At 39.3% G+C, this 19,790-nt stretch overlaps 1 protein-coding gene across 1 annotated transcript in view; it reads right to left on the minus strand.

The window, feature by feature from the left end:
• The window catches only part of LOC309563254 (ATP-dependent translocase ABCB1-like), a 94,597-nt gene extending 77,885 nt beyond the window's left edge, over positions 1–16,712 (minus strand). The window contains exons 1-3 of the mRNA XM_082267661.1: positions 16,561–16,712; positions 12,944–13,034; positions 3,378–3,438 (exon numbers count right to left, since the gene is read on the minus strand). Coding sequence (XP_082123787.1) covers positions 3,378–3,438; positions 12,944–13,034; positions 16,561–16,606 — 198 coding nt within the window. The 5' untranslated portion in view covers positions 16,607–16,712. The remainder of the gene's footprint in view (positions 1–3,377; positions 3,439–12,943; positions 13,035–16,560) is intronic.
• Between the last annotated feature and the right edge of the window lie 3,078 nt (positions 16,713–19,790).

Here is a 19,790-nt window from a genome sequence, read left to right on the forward strand (position 1 = left end):
TATTCATATTTCTGATCAATAAATATTCTATTTTCATTGAGTAATGTGATCCTGTCATGTGCTATTCATCATCATGCGTTCCTGTAATGTCATATAATCTGAAACATAAACATATCATTTACACATAATCCCTTTTCTCTGTATGCATGTTATCTTTAGGCAGTACTTCAGGCAAACAGCTTAAAACGGAGATAAATACATATAGGAAAGCTTTTTTTTTTACCTACAAAAATTATTTTTTTTTCCTGTCCATCAAGATCTGAGATTTACACTGTACTGACAGACAGAACACCCAGGTGCTTTCTTTGCAAAAAAAAACATTTTTTTTTAGTTTTTTATAGAATAATGAGGGTTATAGACCCATTCGTGTTTTTTTGCCATCTGTGTCCCATTACAGAGATTTCTCTTCACTTCCTGTCCTATAGTCAAAAGAGGAAGTGAGAGGAAATCCCTCCAAAGTGAAGGAATCCCTGTTTTTCACAAGAGTAACCAAAACTAGCACCCATATTGGAATATTTCCCCTCTTTTCCAGTTCTGGTGACAACCCAAAATTTGGGATTCTTTTACTCCTATTCTCGGGGGGAATGGTAAATAGGGCAAAGGAGGGGAATGTCCCAAATGGAGGCACAGACAGCAATAAAACAGACAGGTGTTCTAGTCTCTCTCCACTCTATCCATATATGAAAAGAAAAAAGGTTTGCTTCAAGTTTTACTTTCCTATCCACTCCTATCCTGCTGACTAGACAATGAAAAAGCAGCCAGCAGTAGGCCAATAAGGTTATGCCTCTGCTCTCCCCCAGTGCTGTATCTTGGCCTAGGCCGACAAGGCCCAGGCCTAGGGCAGCACTTTGCAGGGGGGCAGCAAAAAAGCTGCACCTCGCACAAAAAAAAAACAGCCTACTCCCGACTCCCGCACAAAAAGGGTCCCCACCGGCTTGTGCTACACTTTTAGTATAGTGCCAGTCCTATGGGGCAAATTGGGACGGAGGACAGGGTCCAGGAGGCAAATCAGTCTGGCACCCCCATAAAGCGGTCACACTGCTACCAGCCAGTATGATAATACCGGCTGGTCAGGACATTCGGACAGACTGCAGGCCGCTGACCACACTTAATACACCTTGCCCTGTGGCTGCCAATGCTAATAAGTGTGGCACTGCAGCCTAATGCACCACCTACCCTCCTCCGCCCCAGGAATGGCAGCCATCATGTCAATAATATAATTTCTTTAAACATCCTTGTCCTTGAGTGAGCATACTGAATTGCATCATATACAAATAAGACTTTTAATTGTATATGATATCAATAATATTTTGGACCTGCTCACCTCATATGTGCTATCGCAATATGTCACTGGATTAGTAAGATTTCTCCAATCTTATAAGATATTTGGACTTGGGTTTGCTGCCACTGATTATTTCACTTATTTGAATAATGACTCTGGACTTCCTAGTTATATAAATAAGTAAAATAATCCTATGATAACAATCAATCAATGGCAGCAAAGACAAGTCCAAATATCTTAAAAGAAAGGAGTAATCTTACTAATAGAGTGCCATAAGGCTGTACTAATGGGCACTGATGGCCACTGATTTTTATTTTTATTTATTTCAGGTACTTATATAGCGCTGTCAATTTACGCAGCGCTTTACATATACATTGCACATTCACATCAGTCCCTGCCCTCAAGGAGCGTACAATCTAAGATGAGGTGGCACGGATATGCTTCACTGATGGGCGCTAATAGTCTACACTGATGGGCGCTAATATGCTGCTCTGATAGTCAATGATGAGGCGGCAATGGTGGGTACTCATAAACTGCACTGATGGGCACTAATGAGGCAGCACTGATATGCTGCATTGATGAGGCTGCACTAATGGGCACTTATAGACTGTGGTTTTAGTCTATGGTTTACAGATGACAGGGCGGGTCATAAACAGGAAGGGGTGCACAAGTTTAGTCAGGCCTAGGGCAGCACAAAACCTAAATACACCACTGCTCTGCCCTCCTATCAGCATGCTCCTTGTCAATACATTTGCATGCAACACACCTGATGGGCTTCCAGTCTTGCCTTTTCCTCTACCAGAGTGCTGCTGTACTGGGGATTGTGAGAGGCTAATATCAAGTCAAATCGAATACAGGCATACCCCACTTTTAAGTACACAATGGGACCAGAGCATGTATGTAAAACGAAAATGTACTTAAAGTGAAGCAATACCTTTTTTCATTTCTCAATGCATGTAAATACACTAGCTCCATAGGAAATCTTGGTCAGCTTGACATGGCATTGCTCCCAAACCATAAGTGACAAGGACACCAAGCTTGGGGAGCATGTTAAGGGGATTCAGGACTATGACATGGTAGATTACCTAGGCAAGCTGGCCGGCCACAAAAAGGATATGTTGTAGTCCTGGGTCCCCTCTTGGTGCTCCCTAAGTTTGGTATCCCTGTCACTTATGGTTTGGGAGCAGTGCCATGTCAAGCTGACCAAGATTTCCTATAGATGCCAATGTTAAAAACTGGGAGTAGTGTCATGCCAAGCTGAACAAGCCATGTCCTTACTCGCGAGTGTACGTAAAGTGAGTGTACTTAAAGCGGGGTATGCCTGTACTTCATTAGTTGAATTTAAAAATACATGTAATGGTTTATGAATTAATTTAATGTGTGTACTTTACATATACCAGAAGTTCAGCTTTCAGCTGGTATGTTCAAATAAAATGAATTGAAAGTCTTACATATACAGGGTGTCATATAGTTGAAACCAGTCTTGAGTTTTTTTCAAATAGTGGATCACAGCTTTGTCCGAAAAAAACATGAATAGAAAGAATATAAACTATTTTGTAGAAAATTTGATGGCGATGAGAGCTACTACATTCAGGATTTTCACGCATGCAGACCGTTCAGATCTGAACAGATCTCTATGGGGCAGCGGATGTCAGCAGAGACATGACCGCTGACATCCGATCCTGTCCGTCAAATCCGGACAGATGGAAACCCTTTTTTCCATCTGTCTGGTGGATCGGATTGGATTAGATCGGATGAGAACGGACAGGCAATCCTTTCTCATCCAATTCCCCCATAGAGGACAGCTGTGATCTGACAGGTCTGTCTCTGCACACAGAGCGGAGACGGAGCTGTCATCCGCCTGCTCAGTGGGGATCGGCGGATGGGAGCCGTGTGAAAGGGGCATTAAACTTTGCCATCATCCTTAGACCCTACACAATTTTTTAACCCTTGACACATTTAACCAGCTTGAAAGATGAACTCCAGGCACACAGATGCCAACATTCAGAAATACATATATATTCAAACAACCAAATAGATTTTTCTTTTTCCTAAAAACAACACCATTACAATAAACACCTTACACAGTACTCACCAGCTCTAAAGAGCCCACCATCCTTTTTGGACCTGAACCATTTTTCTTTCCTTTCTTCCCTCTGGTGAGGACCATAAAAAAAATCGTTTAGTTTAACAGCATTTGCAGAAAATATTTCTATTAGATTTTGTTGGGTAAATTAGTGCAATGATAATATCTTATCCAACAATTTGCAAACTGAAAGCCTTCTGCAGTATACACATTTTTATAATGGAAGTATTAAAACTGTATTGTACCAGGACTTGCTTATGTCAAGTTGTGGTTACTTTCTGACATGCTAAATGGTGTTAAAGATCAAAGAACTGTGAAATAATAGAGAATAAAATAAATTATATAAAAGGGTTGTAAGCCTAATAGTATAGAATAGTACATAAGTACTAATGAGTTTCAGCATGACCCTGTTGGGCTACTTTACTGTCATAGTCTGGGTTAATTATCGGTCATTGCATATCTGCTACTATAAATACAGGTTATAGAGGCGAGGAGGATTTCCATGAAAGGATGAATGGAGAATGATGCAGACAAGTCAATGAAAGAAAGATCAGCCAATAATGTGTGAGGAGGAGAAGGGTGTCACTAAGTTATGTAAACCCAGCCATTTAAACCTCCTAAAATCCTGAGAATTTTCAATACATTTAAATCTGCAGCTTTCATTAGAATACCAGATGATCCTGCCATAAAGGGCCTTGTTCAGTCATTTGCTGTTATAGGGTGACAACACTTAGTCCCCAGGTTCCATTGTTCTCCTCCTTTGTCACCCTGTCACACAAATTTAGATGGGAGACTATGGGGTTGCTTTAGCCTAGGTTCACATATGTGCATGCCCACATTATGGGTAATGCAGCCCATTCATCTGAATGGGCTGTTGTACCCATGAGAAATGTGGGGAAAGAAGTCCCTGAACCCTTTTTTAAAAAACACGCCACCATGCAGTTTCCCGCACGCGAAAACACGTGGGTGCTGGTGCATGGGGTGCCATTAAGAATGCATTACACCCCAGCAAATCTGCTAAAGAGCAGCACGTTTTTATGTGTGTTGGGAACGCAGCCTTGCTAAAGGCAAATAGGCTGTTTACTTTGCACAGGAAGATGCACTTGCCAAGGGAATTTGCCCCAGCCAAAAAACCCAATAACATGCAGGGAAAATTAAAAATAACAGCATGTGCAAGAAAAATAAAAAATTTCTTGCACATGACTGGATGATGGAAGTCAACAGAGCTTCAGCTCATTCGCTAAGCTTTGGGGGAAATTCCCTTGCAAAGTGAACAGCTTCTTTGACTTTAGTAAATCAACTCCTATATATAGTGGAAAGATTAGGTCATATCAGGAACCTAACACTAGGGGTGGAAACATGATATTAAATGAATAGAGATATCTACAGTTAAACCATTTTGTGAGATCCCTGCCTCAACCTATTCCATCTGAGAAAGAGCTGAACCTTGTGGAAAAGCTCTGTAACCCATTAACAAAATAAAAACATAGTATATCTCAAATATACAAAATGCTAACTAAGTTGGCGGGTCTGAGGAAACCTCCATTTATAGAAATTTGGAAAAAGAGATAGGATCACCTTTAAAAGAGCATGAGGTGAATGCTATACTGAGAGCCGTACATTGCTCTGCCATACCATTGAAATGAACTATAAATGTTTATCAAGATGGTATAGAATGCCAGTAAAAGCGCATACATGTCAGCCAGAGAAATCAGAATTGTGTTGGAGGGCTGGTAAGGTGCAAAAGACAATGTTTCATATCTGGTGGGAATGGATGCATGAATATTGGTTGAAGGTACACCAATATATTAGAGAAATTCCAGGAATGAACATCATGATCCATGGGCATGCCTATTCCACAAAACCAATAAATCCCTAAAGCAGTACAGAAACATGATAGTACCAAACCTGTTAAATGCAGCAAAGGGGGCAGTAGAGATGAGGAACAAGTAGATGATTTCTCAAATAAATTGAGAAAATAGGCAATTTCAAAAAGACCAATAATTATATAGAATTTTGGGCGGAATGGGGGGGGGGGGGAGAGGGACGACTAAAGATTGAATGAAGGGTCTGGTAAATGTAAACTTATGCCTCATACACACGCATCGATTATTGGCCGGGAATTTTCGACCAACGTCCGATCGGCCGATTTTCGGCTTGTTAGTATGATGCTTTCGACAACCGACACCGACTTTTCAGCCGAATAAAATCTGGTGTGCAGGCTATAAAATTTTTGTTGGCCGTCAACACAATGGCCGATTTTTAGTTAGTCAGTACAGATTTCGGCAGACAAAAATCTGATGAGCAAGACTGGGCATTCTCAGAGAAGAAAAAACACACGGAAAGTAAACCACCACATTACATCACTTCTGAAGTAGATTTTTGTTGGCCAAGAAAATTTGTGTGCAGTCTAGGCACATTCCAACCAACAAAACACCACTCTGGACAAAAGTCGGACGATCGGTCGACCGATAATCGTTGTGTGTGTACAAGGCTTAACTGAGACGTAGGAGAGGGAGCACAACAAAGGAATAAAGCGACAAAAAAGTTTGGGGGAGCGAGGGTATAGGGGTAGTGGGTTATAGGGGGAAATAGTTTGTAAATGAAATACGTGAAATATTTTTAAATTTGATTGTATACATGAACTGAAAATTAATAAAATGTATATATTAAAAACAAAAAAGTAAATCAACCCCTATAAGTGGCTTTTTCAATAGGCACCATGGTTGGTTTACTGAAAGGCAAATAGGATGCTCACTTTGCAAGGGAACTTTCCTCAGAGCTTAGTGGATGAGGTGAAGCTCTGCTGACTTCCATCATCCAATCATGTGCAATTTTTTTTTCTTGCACATGATGGAACTTTACTGCAATTACTAAGCTTTGAGGCAAATTACAGTGCAAAGTGAACAGCTTATTTGCAATTAATAAATTAACCCCATTATGCAGGTATGGTCACCATCAGGAAACCCACCCCTGATGATGCAGCCATCTCTGGAATGCATGCATATAGACAACGAAAAGCATTTTAGATGATTAACAGCCCTAAGATGCAAGAAAATATTTAATAAAAAGGTGAGAATAACTATTTTAGTTGTTCATGATTGTTTATAATACACAGAACTTTAGCAAACTAAAATGTCACTCAGTTAAGATTTCCATTTACTATGTTGTTTATGTGGCCTTTATAAAGTTATGATTAATACTGGATAAATGAAAACACATTTTCAGATTTTAAACAAGGCCCTTGTTTAGTCACTTTTCACTCCTGGGTTAGTATGGCAGTAACAGTTATCATCGTCAATTAAAATCTCAATTATTGTACATTCTTTATGGCACAACACAAAATGTGAATTGTAAAACCAGGTAAAAGGGAATAACCTGTCTGCCGTAGTGAATATTTTTGCAAGTATAAATTATTAGTCCAACTCAGCAACTTGATGGAACTATGACATTGTATAATGAGCCGCTTCAGATTTAATGTAAGGCTGGCCTTGTTATAAGAAGTGTTTTATCATTTTAGTATTAATAAATTCATGTAAACTGTTTTTTTTTAAATGAATTTACTTGCAGTCACATGATATTACCATTTAATTATATATATATTGCTTGCAAACTGTATCTGAACTCAGCTGATATCCCAACACAGACATTATTTTACATCTGTTAATAAAACAAAGACCCAAGGCGAAAATGGAAATATTGTAAAAAAAAACCATGATTGCACATTACCCTTATGTACTTTATTGCAGCTGTGTATAAAGCTGTTATATGCTCCGTTAGACCAAGTGGAACATTAAGCGGGACTGATCACCAGCCAGTAGGTGCAATTACATTTGCGTCTATTGCAATTAACTTTTTGAAAAATAAAAAATAAAAAGCTTGAGAGACAGCTGTATTTACAGACTAATATGCTGAAAAACAGATTCACAGAAATGGGTTTGCAATTACTTTGTTACTGTGCATACAGGAGTGGCCCGGTAATAGGATTTAGATGTCGGAAGCTAAAAAATCTTAAAAACAAATTCAAATTGGAGACATTTAATTGTGGTAACTTCATCAAGTAAAATTCTTTGTACAAAATGCTTTAGCGATTATAACAGTTTATCAAAAGCACAGGTGCATTCTCTTCACAGGCCACTGGATCTTACTGTTGTATCAATAACCAAGCAGCTTGTGGGTGCTTAGAAAAATCCCATTATGATCTGAATATGGAAGAAATAAAGTAAGGGGGTCATTTCGCTGGCGTAGGTTAGAACAGTGTTTCTCGACTCCGGTCCTCAGGGCACACTAACAGGCCAGGTTTGAAAGAAGACTAAAATAAATCACAGGTGATAACATTTGCTGCTCAGTGATTCCAGTGTTCTAGTCTGCATCTCTCCAAGATAATACTTAAAATCTGGCCTGTTAAATATGGTACACACTAGTAGAAAATCTGCCGAAAATTCCCGTCCGAGGTAAAATCGTACGATTTTCGGCTAGTGTGTACACAACTTTCAGCAGCCAATGCCGACATTTTCAACGAAAAAAAAAACGGAGGGACAAACACCAAAATTTTTATCGTCCGTCCCCAGACGACCGATTTTCGTTTAATGTGTATGCAGTACGTCCGTGAAAAATCAGATACGAAAGACCACGCATGATCTGAAGTTACTGACAACCCGTAAGTCTGGGAACACATGTCCCAAAAAAAAAAAAAAAAATCGGACGAGAAATTTTGTGAACATGTATGCAGTCAACTAAAAACGGTTATGACCGCTGAGCATGAGAGAGAGAAATCGGAGGATATTTTGTCCGATTTCCGTCAAGTGTGTACGGGCCTTTAGTCTGCCCTGAGGACCAGAGTTGAGAAACACTGGGTTAGAATATCAATGCTGAAACCCTTGACATATTGCTATGGGCTGGCCATACACTAGTAGAATTTGGTTCAAAATGTTTTATTCTAAGAAGGTTTGTTCATTTAACTAATCATTAATGGGGTCAAAGGGACATTCCTTTTTGGCCACGGTGAGGAGATATTTCGAAGGAACAAGTTGGAAAAAGAATCTTGAACAAATTTCTAACAGTGAGTGAATGTGGTAATTGTTCAGTAAAGTCTTTTCATTTCCGAATAAATGCTAAACGCAAACACAATTTCAAAGTATTTATGAAGAACACGCTGCAAGTCATTAAATGTACTGAGAATTTTTGCATGAATTAGAAGGAATGTTTCTTCGAAAATCTGTTAGTGTATGGCCAACACTTTGTCAAAGTGACATTCCATTCATTTCTATGCACAGTAGCTAAACTGCGATGCATAAAAACTGACGGATCGGTGTGGAAAAAATTGCAACCATGTTGGATTTTTTCGCATCACTCTGCCCCACAGCAGACAGTTGTGAGGAAGTGTGAAGGAGGCACAAAGAAAGCCATGGTTTTCTATGTGCCCTTGTAGAGAGTTGCATTTTGCTTATGCATAAAAGTTCTAGATTGTAAGCTCTAACGAGCAGGGCCCTCTAGTTCCTCCTGTTTTGAATTGTACTGTAACTGTATTGTCTTCCCTCACATTGTAAAGCGCTGCGCAAACTGTTGGCGCTATATAAATCCTGTATAATAATAATAATAATCTCTCCAGTAAAAAGGTCTAAAATCGAGTGCATGTCATGAACATGTAGAGGTTTACTAATTAAAAAAAAAAAAAAAAAAAAGTGTAGCTAAACCTCAAACTTTCTTTTAGTTTTGGATATGAACCCCTGACAACGTTTTTCCTCAACGAGTCACTGTTTGAGAGATTAACTCTTTTTTGTCCAGGTAATCATGGTCTTTGAGCCTGAGAGTGAAGAGAAATTCAAAATTTTGCAATAGAAGGGAAACTCCAATGATAACATCTCTTCTGGTCACTGTCATTGGAGGGATTTCCTTTCATGTCATGCAGAGGTTAATTTACTGGATAGTTCAAAATCTGGTGCAGATGTGCATGGTAGCCAATCAGCTTCTAACTTCAGCTTGTTCAATTAAGCTGTGACCAAAAAAATAAATAAAATAACTGGATGCGGATTGACTTCTATGCAGAGCTTCACCATATTTTGCACTCTCCAGTTTTAGTAAATCAACCCTGTAGTGTCCACAGGGCAGGAAATGAAGCAGAATCTCCCCAGTGGGACAAAAAAGCATAAAAAAAACTGATAGGGTTTTTTTTTTTTTAAACTTTCCCCTATTCCTTTAAAAATTAAGAAATGTAAGGTTTTGGCTTTAGATGTAATGTGAGGATTGGAAGATATATCCAAACATAGCAGTGTGGAGGTTTAAGAAAATATAGAAAATCCTTTGAAAATAAACAGAATTTTACAGTAAAGTGATTTTAGAATTCGCAGAACAAAGAACAAACAGTTAAAGGTTCCTTTAAATTCAATTTCCTTGGATATAAATTGATGTTTTTTTACTTGATTTTCTAAGTTTATTTAATCTTTACAAATAATATTCGATTAGGGCAGAAAAAAATATAAGCCAAAGAAAAGAACATTAATTTACTAAAAGCGAATACCAGAGAAGTACAACAATACATTTGTCTCCATGTCTAAAAATAGGTAGCGGGGCAGAAAAAAAAAAAGAACCGTTAAACCACCCACAGAGTAACTCGAATGAAAATTGTACCCTACACTGGGTTAAGAAACACTGGTGACAAACAACTGAAAAGCTGTCATTTACACGAGCATGTTGAGCAGAAGAAAAAGCCATTTCTGCTAAGCACTCAGAGGTAAAATAACTAAGGGAATGAGTAACACATACAGGAGTGGCAAAGGGACTTTGAACATACAGTATTGTACTGATAGAACTGTATAACGCTATTATGAACAGTCCCAATGTGTTACAAATCTCTTCTCTGTATTTCTAAAATATCAGTCCATTTAAAAAAAAAAAAAAAAACAATCCCCCCCATGGTAATGTCCCTTTGCTAAATCTCCTCTGTCTCAAAAGCAGGTTATAAAAATCACCAAGGATTAGTTACTGATCTGTGGGTGTTTACCCAGGCTAGAGAATAAAAGAAATAATGAAATATATATGCTTTTGTTGGCTAGCAGTATTCTTGGGAAGCAATTCCTTGAACGTCTAATATATGAAATGCTGAGCCTACCCACTACCATCAGCAGAAGGTATTTAAATAATTGTCTAATGTTAAGGTACCTACAGGCAGCATATAGCAGCTGTTCTTGCATCGGTAGCAAACAGTTACAAAAGGGTCCCAGTGCAACAACAATTCTCCTTCAGATAGAAAAGAGTCTTAGGATGGCTCAGAACTCTCAGTTTGGAGACCACTCCCAGTGTGGGAGACGGAAGGTCTCACTTGGGGTCAGAGGGCCCCAGGCAGAAGCCATGACACAGAGGGCTGTTCAAGGGGGTCAGAGGGCCCAGCTACAAGCCAAGAGACAAATGGTCTTATCAAAGGGTCTAAGGACCCCAGCCAAAAGCCACAAGACAGCAGGTCTCTGTACTAGGAGTCAGGGCAGCTCCTATCAGGGGTGTCAGGAGAATTCCAATCCATAGGTGGGCCATGCAGCAGGGCACTGCGAGTAAAGGCTGGAGAGCCAAGTGTTCCAGTGGAACTGGACCACACAGTCAAGGGGACTGGTAATAAGAGCAGCAGCACTGCCAAAAAGTGAGCCAGGTGGCTCGGTATTTTCATCTGTGCACATTGTGTGGAAGAAACCCCTGCATGGTCACTGATGTGTACGTGACCTGTTTATCGAATTAAAGTGGGCTGCCATGCCCTAAAATACAATTTCAGCAGATGTTACTTTATTCCATAACAAACACATGAACTTACATAAAGGCTGATGTGTATCCTCATAGCTCAGGGGTCCCTCTGGTCCACGGTGATCCCATCCTCAAGCTGACCAGCAGCCAGGAGATGATGCTGCATGGAGGACCAATCGGAGGGACACAATCAGAACCCCACGAGCGGGATGGCATGGAGGGGGCGTAGTCAAGGAGTAGCCAGAGGTCGGCTCAGTGCTTTTAAATGTCCTGTGTCACGTTACCTTCTCTATCGGTCTGAGGAAGGAGCACTTCTGTGCATGCTCCGAAACACTTTACCACCCCTCCATGCCATCATGCTCATGTAGTTCATCAGTGAGGGATGCGTTCCACCACTGCCTCGGTCTGATTCAGTCCCTCCAACTGGTCCTCCCTGCAGCATCATCTCCCAGGTGCTGGTCAGCTTGAGGACGGGATTACCGTGGACCAGAGGGACCCTTGAGCTACGAGGATACACATCAGCCTTCATGTAAGTTTATGTGTTTGTTATGGAATAAAGTAACATCTGTTAAACTTAGCGGCGCCTTTTCTTGCTTTCTTTGTCTGTCAGTGGGACCTTGTTTCAGCCTTTTAGAGCTGCCCTCAGTGTTAGCACGACCCATCTGTGCACCCCTGAAGTCCATCCATCAGTCTGGTTGCCCCTCTTCCATCAAGACTGCCTCATTGGAGACCCATCTCCCAGCGGAAGTGCCCAACAAACGTTCCTTTCTTAAAATACAATTTTGGATAGGCGCAACATATTGCAAATGCACCTTCTTGAATTGAATTGATTAGATAGATTTGGAGAGCAGTCTTTGTAATAGCTGAATTCTCTGTCATGGCTCAAAATATGCAGTTAAGGTCAGAAAGGGAACCCACTCTTTGCCTTCTGCCCAAATAACGTCCAAAGGAAATGAGAGAAGATTTTACCTTTCTCATTGCCAATCAGGCAGGGCGTGAAGGAAGTTATCACTAGTACCCATTACTTGGATAATATAAATCTGAATGATGAAAGGATGCTGAAAAAATCCTTTTAGTTATTACATGCCCTAGATGTGAGCAGTGTCCAGGTCCAATCTAATATAAATAAGCCCCAAACTCCACACGTGATATGTCTGTCCCTGCCCTGCATGCATAATCCAGCCACTGGTTCACATTGTCAAGATTATCTCCGTGAAAAAAACAAACAAACAATCTTGAATGGTTATTTTGTCTAATGATAGTTCTTGGCTATCAACTCAGAGATGGCCTTCAGACATACAAGTAAGGGTGTTGCCAAGCCCGATTATCTCAAGTTTATTATTTTTTTATGTCTGTAGGCACCTTCGAGTGATTGAGTAAGCAGGATTATCCAAATCCTTTTGCAACTGGCATGCTTGTCTTTTAAAAATTTGTAGATACCGAAGGGCATAGGTAAAGTGGAAAGCCCTCAATAGAATGAGGTTATGAAAATATAAAAAATCTAAAGCTACCCAAATTTAACTGACAACAAACTTACATGGAAGAGATACGGTATAAGCACATCAGGTTGTCCAAACGTAGTCAAAATGCATTTATAATTGTTAATTAGGTGGCTTTTCATTTGAAATAAATATACCCCTTGAATTATTGTCAATATCAAAAGATTTATTGAGCAAGGCAAAAAAAAAAAAAGGTAAGAAGAATATAATGTCAGTTCACACCACTTCACTGTCTACCAGACTTGAAAATAAATTTTCGTTTTAGAGCAGTTGTCAGCGGAGGTTGACCCCACTTAAATCACCATCGGGGATAGAAAAAAATTGTTACAGGAAGAAGTGTCTTACTTGTCTGTCTCCTCCTTTATTATCCCATTACTTGCTGGCTTTTCATCTTGTTGAAAGGTAGGGTTGTCATAAACATGATCGGGAAAGCCATCTGGAAAAAGGAAATGTCAAAAAGATACCAGTCAGGGGCTATAAAAAAAAAAGATACCATCAATCATTCTGTTCAAAACTAAGGAAAAAATTTAAAAAACATATTACAACGCTATTATATTTTATGTCAGTGCATTTAATACTACCTGTAGAAAAAGCAATGAATGGATAATTAGTAAAACACTAGGTAAATAAAGCAATAGAACAGTCAGATAATATATTGAATAATAAGATACCATTAAGTTAGAAAGATGAGAAAAACCAGAACTATTCATAAAATAATTAAAATTTTTCAAATCAAATGTGATAATCACACATTTATCTTATAGATTGGAAATAAGCACTAACCAGGTTTTGGATTATATTTCACTCATAATTAAATCCCAAGAATATACTTTTGTTCTACACAAAGGCTAAAAAGATAATTGGAACTTTTCCTGTACATGTCTGAATGCTTGAAGCTTACGTCACGCCACATTTTAGTAATAGAGCACATAGTTAAAAGGCTGTGCTTGATTATAATACAAATAACTACAACTATAATGCACTGGATTCATGTTGGCAGTATATATATATATATATATATATATATATATATATATATATATATATATATATATAAAATCCTTGAAAATTAACTCCAGCCAAACAGCTAAATACATCGATATAATACACCTAAAACAGCGGTTTTACCCACCAAAATAATTTGTATTTCTATTCACCCAGTCCTGAGCTCTGCCACACAGCACAGCCCTATCTGACACGGAAGAAGACCTGAATTTTCTATGCTACAATTTAGTAACACTCACAGGTCTTGCCTATCTTCCAGCCTGCGATTGGATAGTAAAGGGAGAAGCAGCAGACTGATAGGCTCATCTTTATGCCACTCTCCTCCTATTATCATGTCTCTTGTTAGTGTGTGAGCACTACAGCACTACTGGCTGGCTCATTGTGCTACTTCTCCCTCTCCAAATGTAGGCTCTGCTGTACAGGGGATTGCAAGAAGCGGTTACTTAAAGTGTTTGGAATTAAAAAATACATGTATTCCTAAAGTAGTATTAAACCCAAAAGCACACATTTATTAAATTGCAGTTTACCAATTCTTAGAGGTTATTACTGTATTTGTTTTTTATTTTTTTTTCCTTTTCTTTACCTGGTGACCTGGCCAGTAAGTCTGTTGTTTATCAAAAGAACAAGCAAATGTATCCCTTACAGGCAGGGGAGGACTGGGCCAGGGGGCAGGGGGGCAATTGCCCCCTGGGCCGCTCTGATGCCCCAAAAAAAGGCTGCACCGCTTGTGCCACAGACAGGCCTAAAGGATTCCTGAGTGCGGGTTGAAGACAAGGACATAGCAAGCTTCCTCCCCCCACTAGCATGGATGGTGTAAACTGTATCTGAGCAGAGGTTGGTTCCATGCCCCACTGGACATTCAGTCCTGGCCAGCCCCAACCGAGCTGTCCCAGCTCCCCCAACCACCCGGAAACCTGGATTCAGCCGATAAGTAGACAGTATCTGGAACAGGGCATCAGCTTGGAATGGGGGTCAGGAGGAGGATTGGGAGAGCGGGAGGGGGGCCGAGTCACTGCATCATAGGCCTCTGGTTTGTACTTGCCCCCTGGGCTGAAAGTTGCCAGTCTGCCCCTGCTTACAGGGATAAGACACTGGTGCTTACAATGATCATTATATATATATATATATATATATATATATATATATATATATATATATATATATAATATTACATGTTATTTATGTAGAACCTTTATCCCAAAAGGAAAACGGTTTGCTGTAACTGCTTAAATAGTGTCTTGTCTCTCTCCCTGGCGGATCATCCAGAGGCCATCTTTCTGCATCTAGCCCCTATGTCACGTAAACGTTACAAGAAATCTTTGCTTATGCAGCTATTAAAATGTGGCTAAGGCCTGCATCCCCAGGAAAATAAGTTCTCCTTTGACTATGGGACAGTGGTTTGCCAGAGTAAATGATATCCAGGAAATAGAGGACCTTATGGCTGCCCTTGGGGACAAAACCTCTGAAATTAACCCAGAAATGGTTTTACTGGAATTACTTTAAGTACTCTTCCAGATACAATTAATGGCTGTGAGTCCTTAATTGCTTTTTGCTTGGATGATAGTCCTCTTACATTTGTATCCCTCACATGTCAGAGTTGTGATGGAGGAGTTGTGTATGGGAAGGTATTTTGAATCTTGATGGATGCCTTCTTATTGCCATTTCATCTTTTTTGCCCCTACTCTTTCCTCAATATCATTCTGGTCTCTTTCCTCCCATCCTTCCCTCTCCCTTGATGAACTGAACGGTGGGCCGCGACAATAAGACTCTTCTATTCTAGTATCTATTCTTTCTGCTACGCTTGGTTATCTTCCTAGCTATGGGTTTTCTTCTTTCTCAAATAAAAACTGGGAGACACCTACACACTGAAAATCTCTTTGTATCACTATTTGTAGTTTATAATGTATGTGGAAGCTCAAATTGCCTTCTAACATGCACAATTATCATACTTGCTCTGTTCTTCCAGAAAAATCTGATTTGTACACTGTTTTTCTGTAAAGTGTAAGAGGTGTACTCCTCTCTAATTAAAGAATGTTTAAAAAAATTATAGTCTGCTAGTACATCTAATACTACCCCCCCCCCCCCCCCCAGCCTGTCCAAATGTGCTCCCTGTGCTCATTCGGGAGGGCAGTGTAATACAGGAGGTGCGTTACTGGCCAGATCAGGAGGTTAAAAACAGAGGGGAAAAAGGAAAACAAATGCAGCCCCCACATCTAAGGGTTGGTATGCTGCAATAGATTACATTTTTGGTTTGGGGCTTAATACTGCTTGAAATTCCATGCTGCATTAATGTGTGTCTATTATATATCTGCTTGCTTTTCAACTTTAAAATAGCAGCCTAAGCAGATACTTCTGATTAAATTACATAATAGAGCTTAAGCTCCTAATCTTTTCCTAGCTTTGTAATTCAGAAAAATGGTAAAGGGAAGAGGAATAGATTGCTGTGCCTATGCAAGTTGGGTAGCCCAAGCCCTCAAGTATGGGACTTTGAACATGGAGTGCTAGGAATGGTAGGGTATTCAAGAGGAAATATATAGGGAGAGAATAACTGGAAAATAAAAAAACAGAGGTACAAAGAAATATAAGACTCAATAGTGATGGTGTATGAAGGTGTAAACAAGTGTGCATGATTTGACTTTGCTTGTAAAAGAAAGATAGGTTGTTAGAGATTCCTGTGAGCTGAATAATGGATTGGTCTACTAACAAAATCATTTGAGCATGAATAAAGAATCATTAAAAAAAAAAAAAAATAATAATAAAACAGTTGGCAAGAGAAAGTAATAAAGAACACAATCAAAGTAACAAAATTTACAAAAGTTGTAAATGGTCTGCGGAATGCCTAATAGGTAGCTCCGCTACAAAAGAATAGCTATTTCCATTTCAAAATTAAAAAACTATATACAATAGAATAGTATAGAAGAAAGAAACTAACATATAATGTATAATAAATGACTTACCGACGATGTGTTTGTCTTTCTTCGGCATTTCTCTTGTCTCTCTCATATTGACCCAACGACTATAAGAAACTGAGACCTGTTGGAATGTAAAATGACACTTGTGTATATTGTCCAGTGGAATGACGGAGTCCGCACATGTATCCAATCATGCTGTAACTTGTACAGTGAAGATGTTACAGTTTTCTTCACCCAGGTTACCAAGTATAAGAACAGTGCCAGCAAACATTAAATTTTTTATTAGTTGCACCGTATATACAACCGTGTCAAGTTTTGAAGGAACAAGCAGAATGTAACATGTAATTTGTTTTAATTTGTTTTAAAAAAATATTGTTTAATTAAGTGATGTCAAAATTGTAATTAAAACGCTCCTGCATATTTTGTCAGGCGTGAAAGAAATAATAACTGACAAAAATTATGCAGGGGAGTTTAATTACACACAGGAATTACCTTAGCCACCATAATCTATTGACATCATCACCTTAATTAAATAACTATTTAAATGTCCAACTTAACAAAGAAACAAATGTTATATATCCGCCCAATATAATGTAACCAAAGTACCATCTTCTGTAACACATGAACTTGATCAAAAGATATAGAGGAATTCCATCTACAATAACTGTCAGCCACAGGTAATTCTTGGATCCATCTGAGGACAACACTTCATCAGATTGTCACCTTCACTGCATACCAGTGATTAAGGAGGTTACTGGAAGGGCCATAAGCATGGTCACTATTTACAGAAGACAGTATGAAGGCATTATCGTATTGTACCCAGAGGGTAAATCAACTCTTCACTAAGTCTCAAGAGGTCAAAGATTTTCTTGTTTTAAATACACCGGTCATAAATCTAAGCAATTTAATTGGAGCACAAAATGCTTAAATGTGGTCACCGAGTCACTTTAAGTGAAAAATGTCACCCTAATCAGTTGAGGCAAAGATACAGTCAGCTGAATATATGAATATATACAATTCTTAAACAATTGATTTACAGTGTGTGGGTGGGACCAGGAAGTCGGTACCCAAGTTGAAGGAATGACACCTAGGTCCAGGAAAGGTTGAACAGTTATTGTATTGAAGAGTTGCACATAAAACATAATGCAAAAAATGGCAATCTGCAAACATTTGCATTAGTAATACGGCTGTAGCAACTGTGGCAGAACACTTGAAGTAACAGTTCCAGGTACTCTTGTAGCAGCAAACTCAGTAACACCCAAAGTACAAGTGTGATGGTAGAAGTCACAGTAATGCTGATAGTCTGACGGTATAGTATAATAAACGTGCTGCACTTAATCACTTAGGCTGCATTCACATGTCAGCGTATTGATCGATGTGCGATGTTGCCGCGATTTCCGCCTGCCGAATCGCAGTAACATCGCGCAAAAAAAATCAAGAGCTTCTTTGGAGCGTAATGCGTCCTGCGATTTCTTTTGCGCGATGTTACCGCGATTCGGCAGGCGGAAATCGCGGCAACATCGCACAGCGTTTAGGGTGCTATTGCAAATCACGTGCAACGCACAGGCGTCCCGCAATTTGCAATGATTTCCGGATCGCAGGCGGAATCGCGGCGATTCTGCCCGCGATCAATACGCGGACATGTGAATGCAGCCTTAGTGATATGTGATCAAATTAAAAAAAACATTACAGTAATACAAAATAAATAAAAAAAACATACTGTACATCAAAGTGATAAGTCAATGCATTAGTGTATACATTTTGATTTGGGTCAGTCTTTCCTGAAAAACAATGTGTGTACACCTCTGGTGAGAAAGTATTCAGTTCACTCAATCCAGCAAATTTTCCAAAATATGTGAAGAACTGTGCTCCCAAAGCAGAAAGCTTCCATTGAACCCCAAAAGGTGTCTGCTCACCTTTTATATACACCTTCTCGACAAAGGTCAAATATGTGTGTTAAAAAACATCAAAATTCAGGTAAGTATCAGAAGTCCTCCTAACTACACAGAGCTTCAACCCAGATCAATTATCTCTTGAAGGCCAGCCTCATGCATCAAACAGCCAGTCCAGACCAAGGGAATTATTCCCATGTATCAGCTCAAAGGGAAAACAGAAACATCCAGTGTTCTCCCCATACATTTTATTTAATAAAATAAATGAAATAAAACTCATAAAAAAAGCAGATCAATCACTTATACCTACAACCTTTTGTACTACACAATAGTTGATAATGCAATGGATGCTACACAGTCAAAGTGCAAGTCACTTCACACAGTCAGTCACAGCAATAACTCTCCCTTAGAACACCAAGCTCCACCCAACATGTTTCAGCATTACTGACATCTTCAGGGACACCTGACTACTTTGCAAAGGATAAATAGATTTACAAAAGTAACCATAATTTGAATCATTTTCGGGTGCTGTCCAACTGCATAATCTTCCATTACATGTGACCTGAGAGGGTTTTTCTTAGGTGACCTCCCCTCCAGAGCAGTAGAGATTTTAACTAGCACCCACCTATAGACACAAAAGCTCACATTCACGAGGTACCGTGACACATCCTGACAGTCTCTGCTTTAGTTAAACATTCCTGGATTTTACATTTTAAAAGGAAATGGAGAAAATAGATGCTACTTCAATAAAATACAAGTATAAATGGGTGGACGAGGTTATAGCTTGCCTAGACCAAAAAACATTACACAAGGAAAAACATGCACCTTTCCCATTTGTATCCCTTTAAAAAACACTGCAAGTACCAATAAATCCCTGTTGAACTGCCAAACATTCAATGTGCTCCAAATTTCCTGTTCGTGTGACAAAGCAGTGCCTCTGTTGTCCTGAAATTCCAGCCAGCATTGTTAGCTCTTCCTGCTTGTTGACGGTCTTTCCAACCCAACTCTACATGTATGCACTGATTGTTTCCAAGCAGAAAAATGCTGCAGCCCTAAACCAAAAAGTAAAGAAAGGTCTCTTGGGAGGTGTGGTTCTGGGGGTGTGCCTAGTCAAAAGGAACTGACTTTCCATCAACTGTCCCTGCAATAGCTTTATAAGCTCAGTGATGACATCACAGGAAGTAAAAAACAAAAAAAAAAAGGTGTTTCTTGCTACAGGAAGGATATATATATATGCTAGGACATGCTGTAGAGGGAGGTTTGGGGAAATGCATATCTTTTTATTTAAAGCTCATCAAGACTACTGTATGGTGCCAGGTTGTTTTCTTTAGTTACAAAACAGAAATACAATTAAGAGTATTACAGTTCAGCCTATTTGCAGAA

This window comes from Pelophylax lessonae (assembly GCF_965119305.1).
Source record: "Pelophylax lessonae genome assembly, chromosome: 9".
Lineage (NCBI taxonomy): Eukaryota > Metazoa > Chordata > Amphibia > Anura > Ranidae > Pelophylax > Pelophylax lessonae.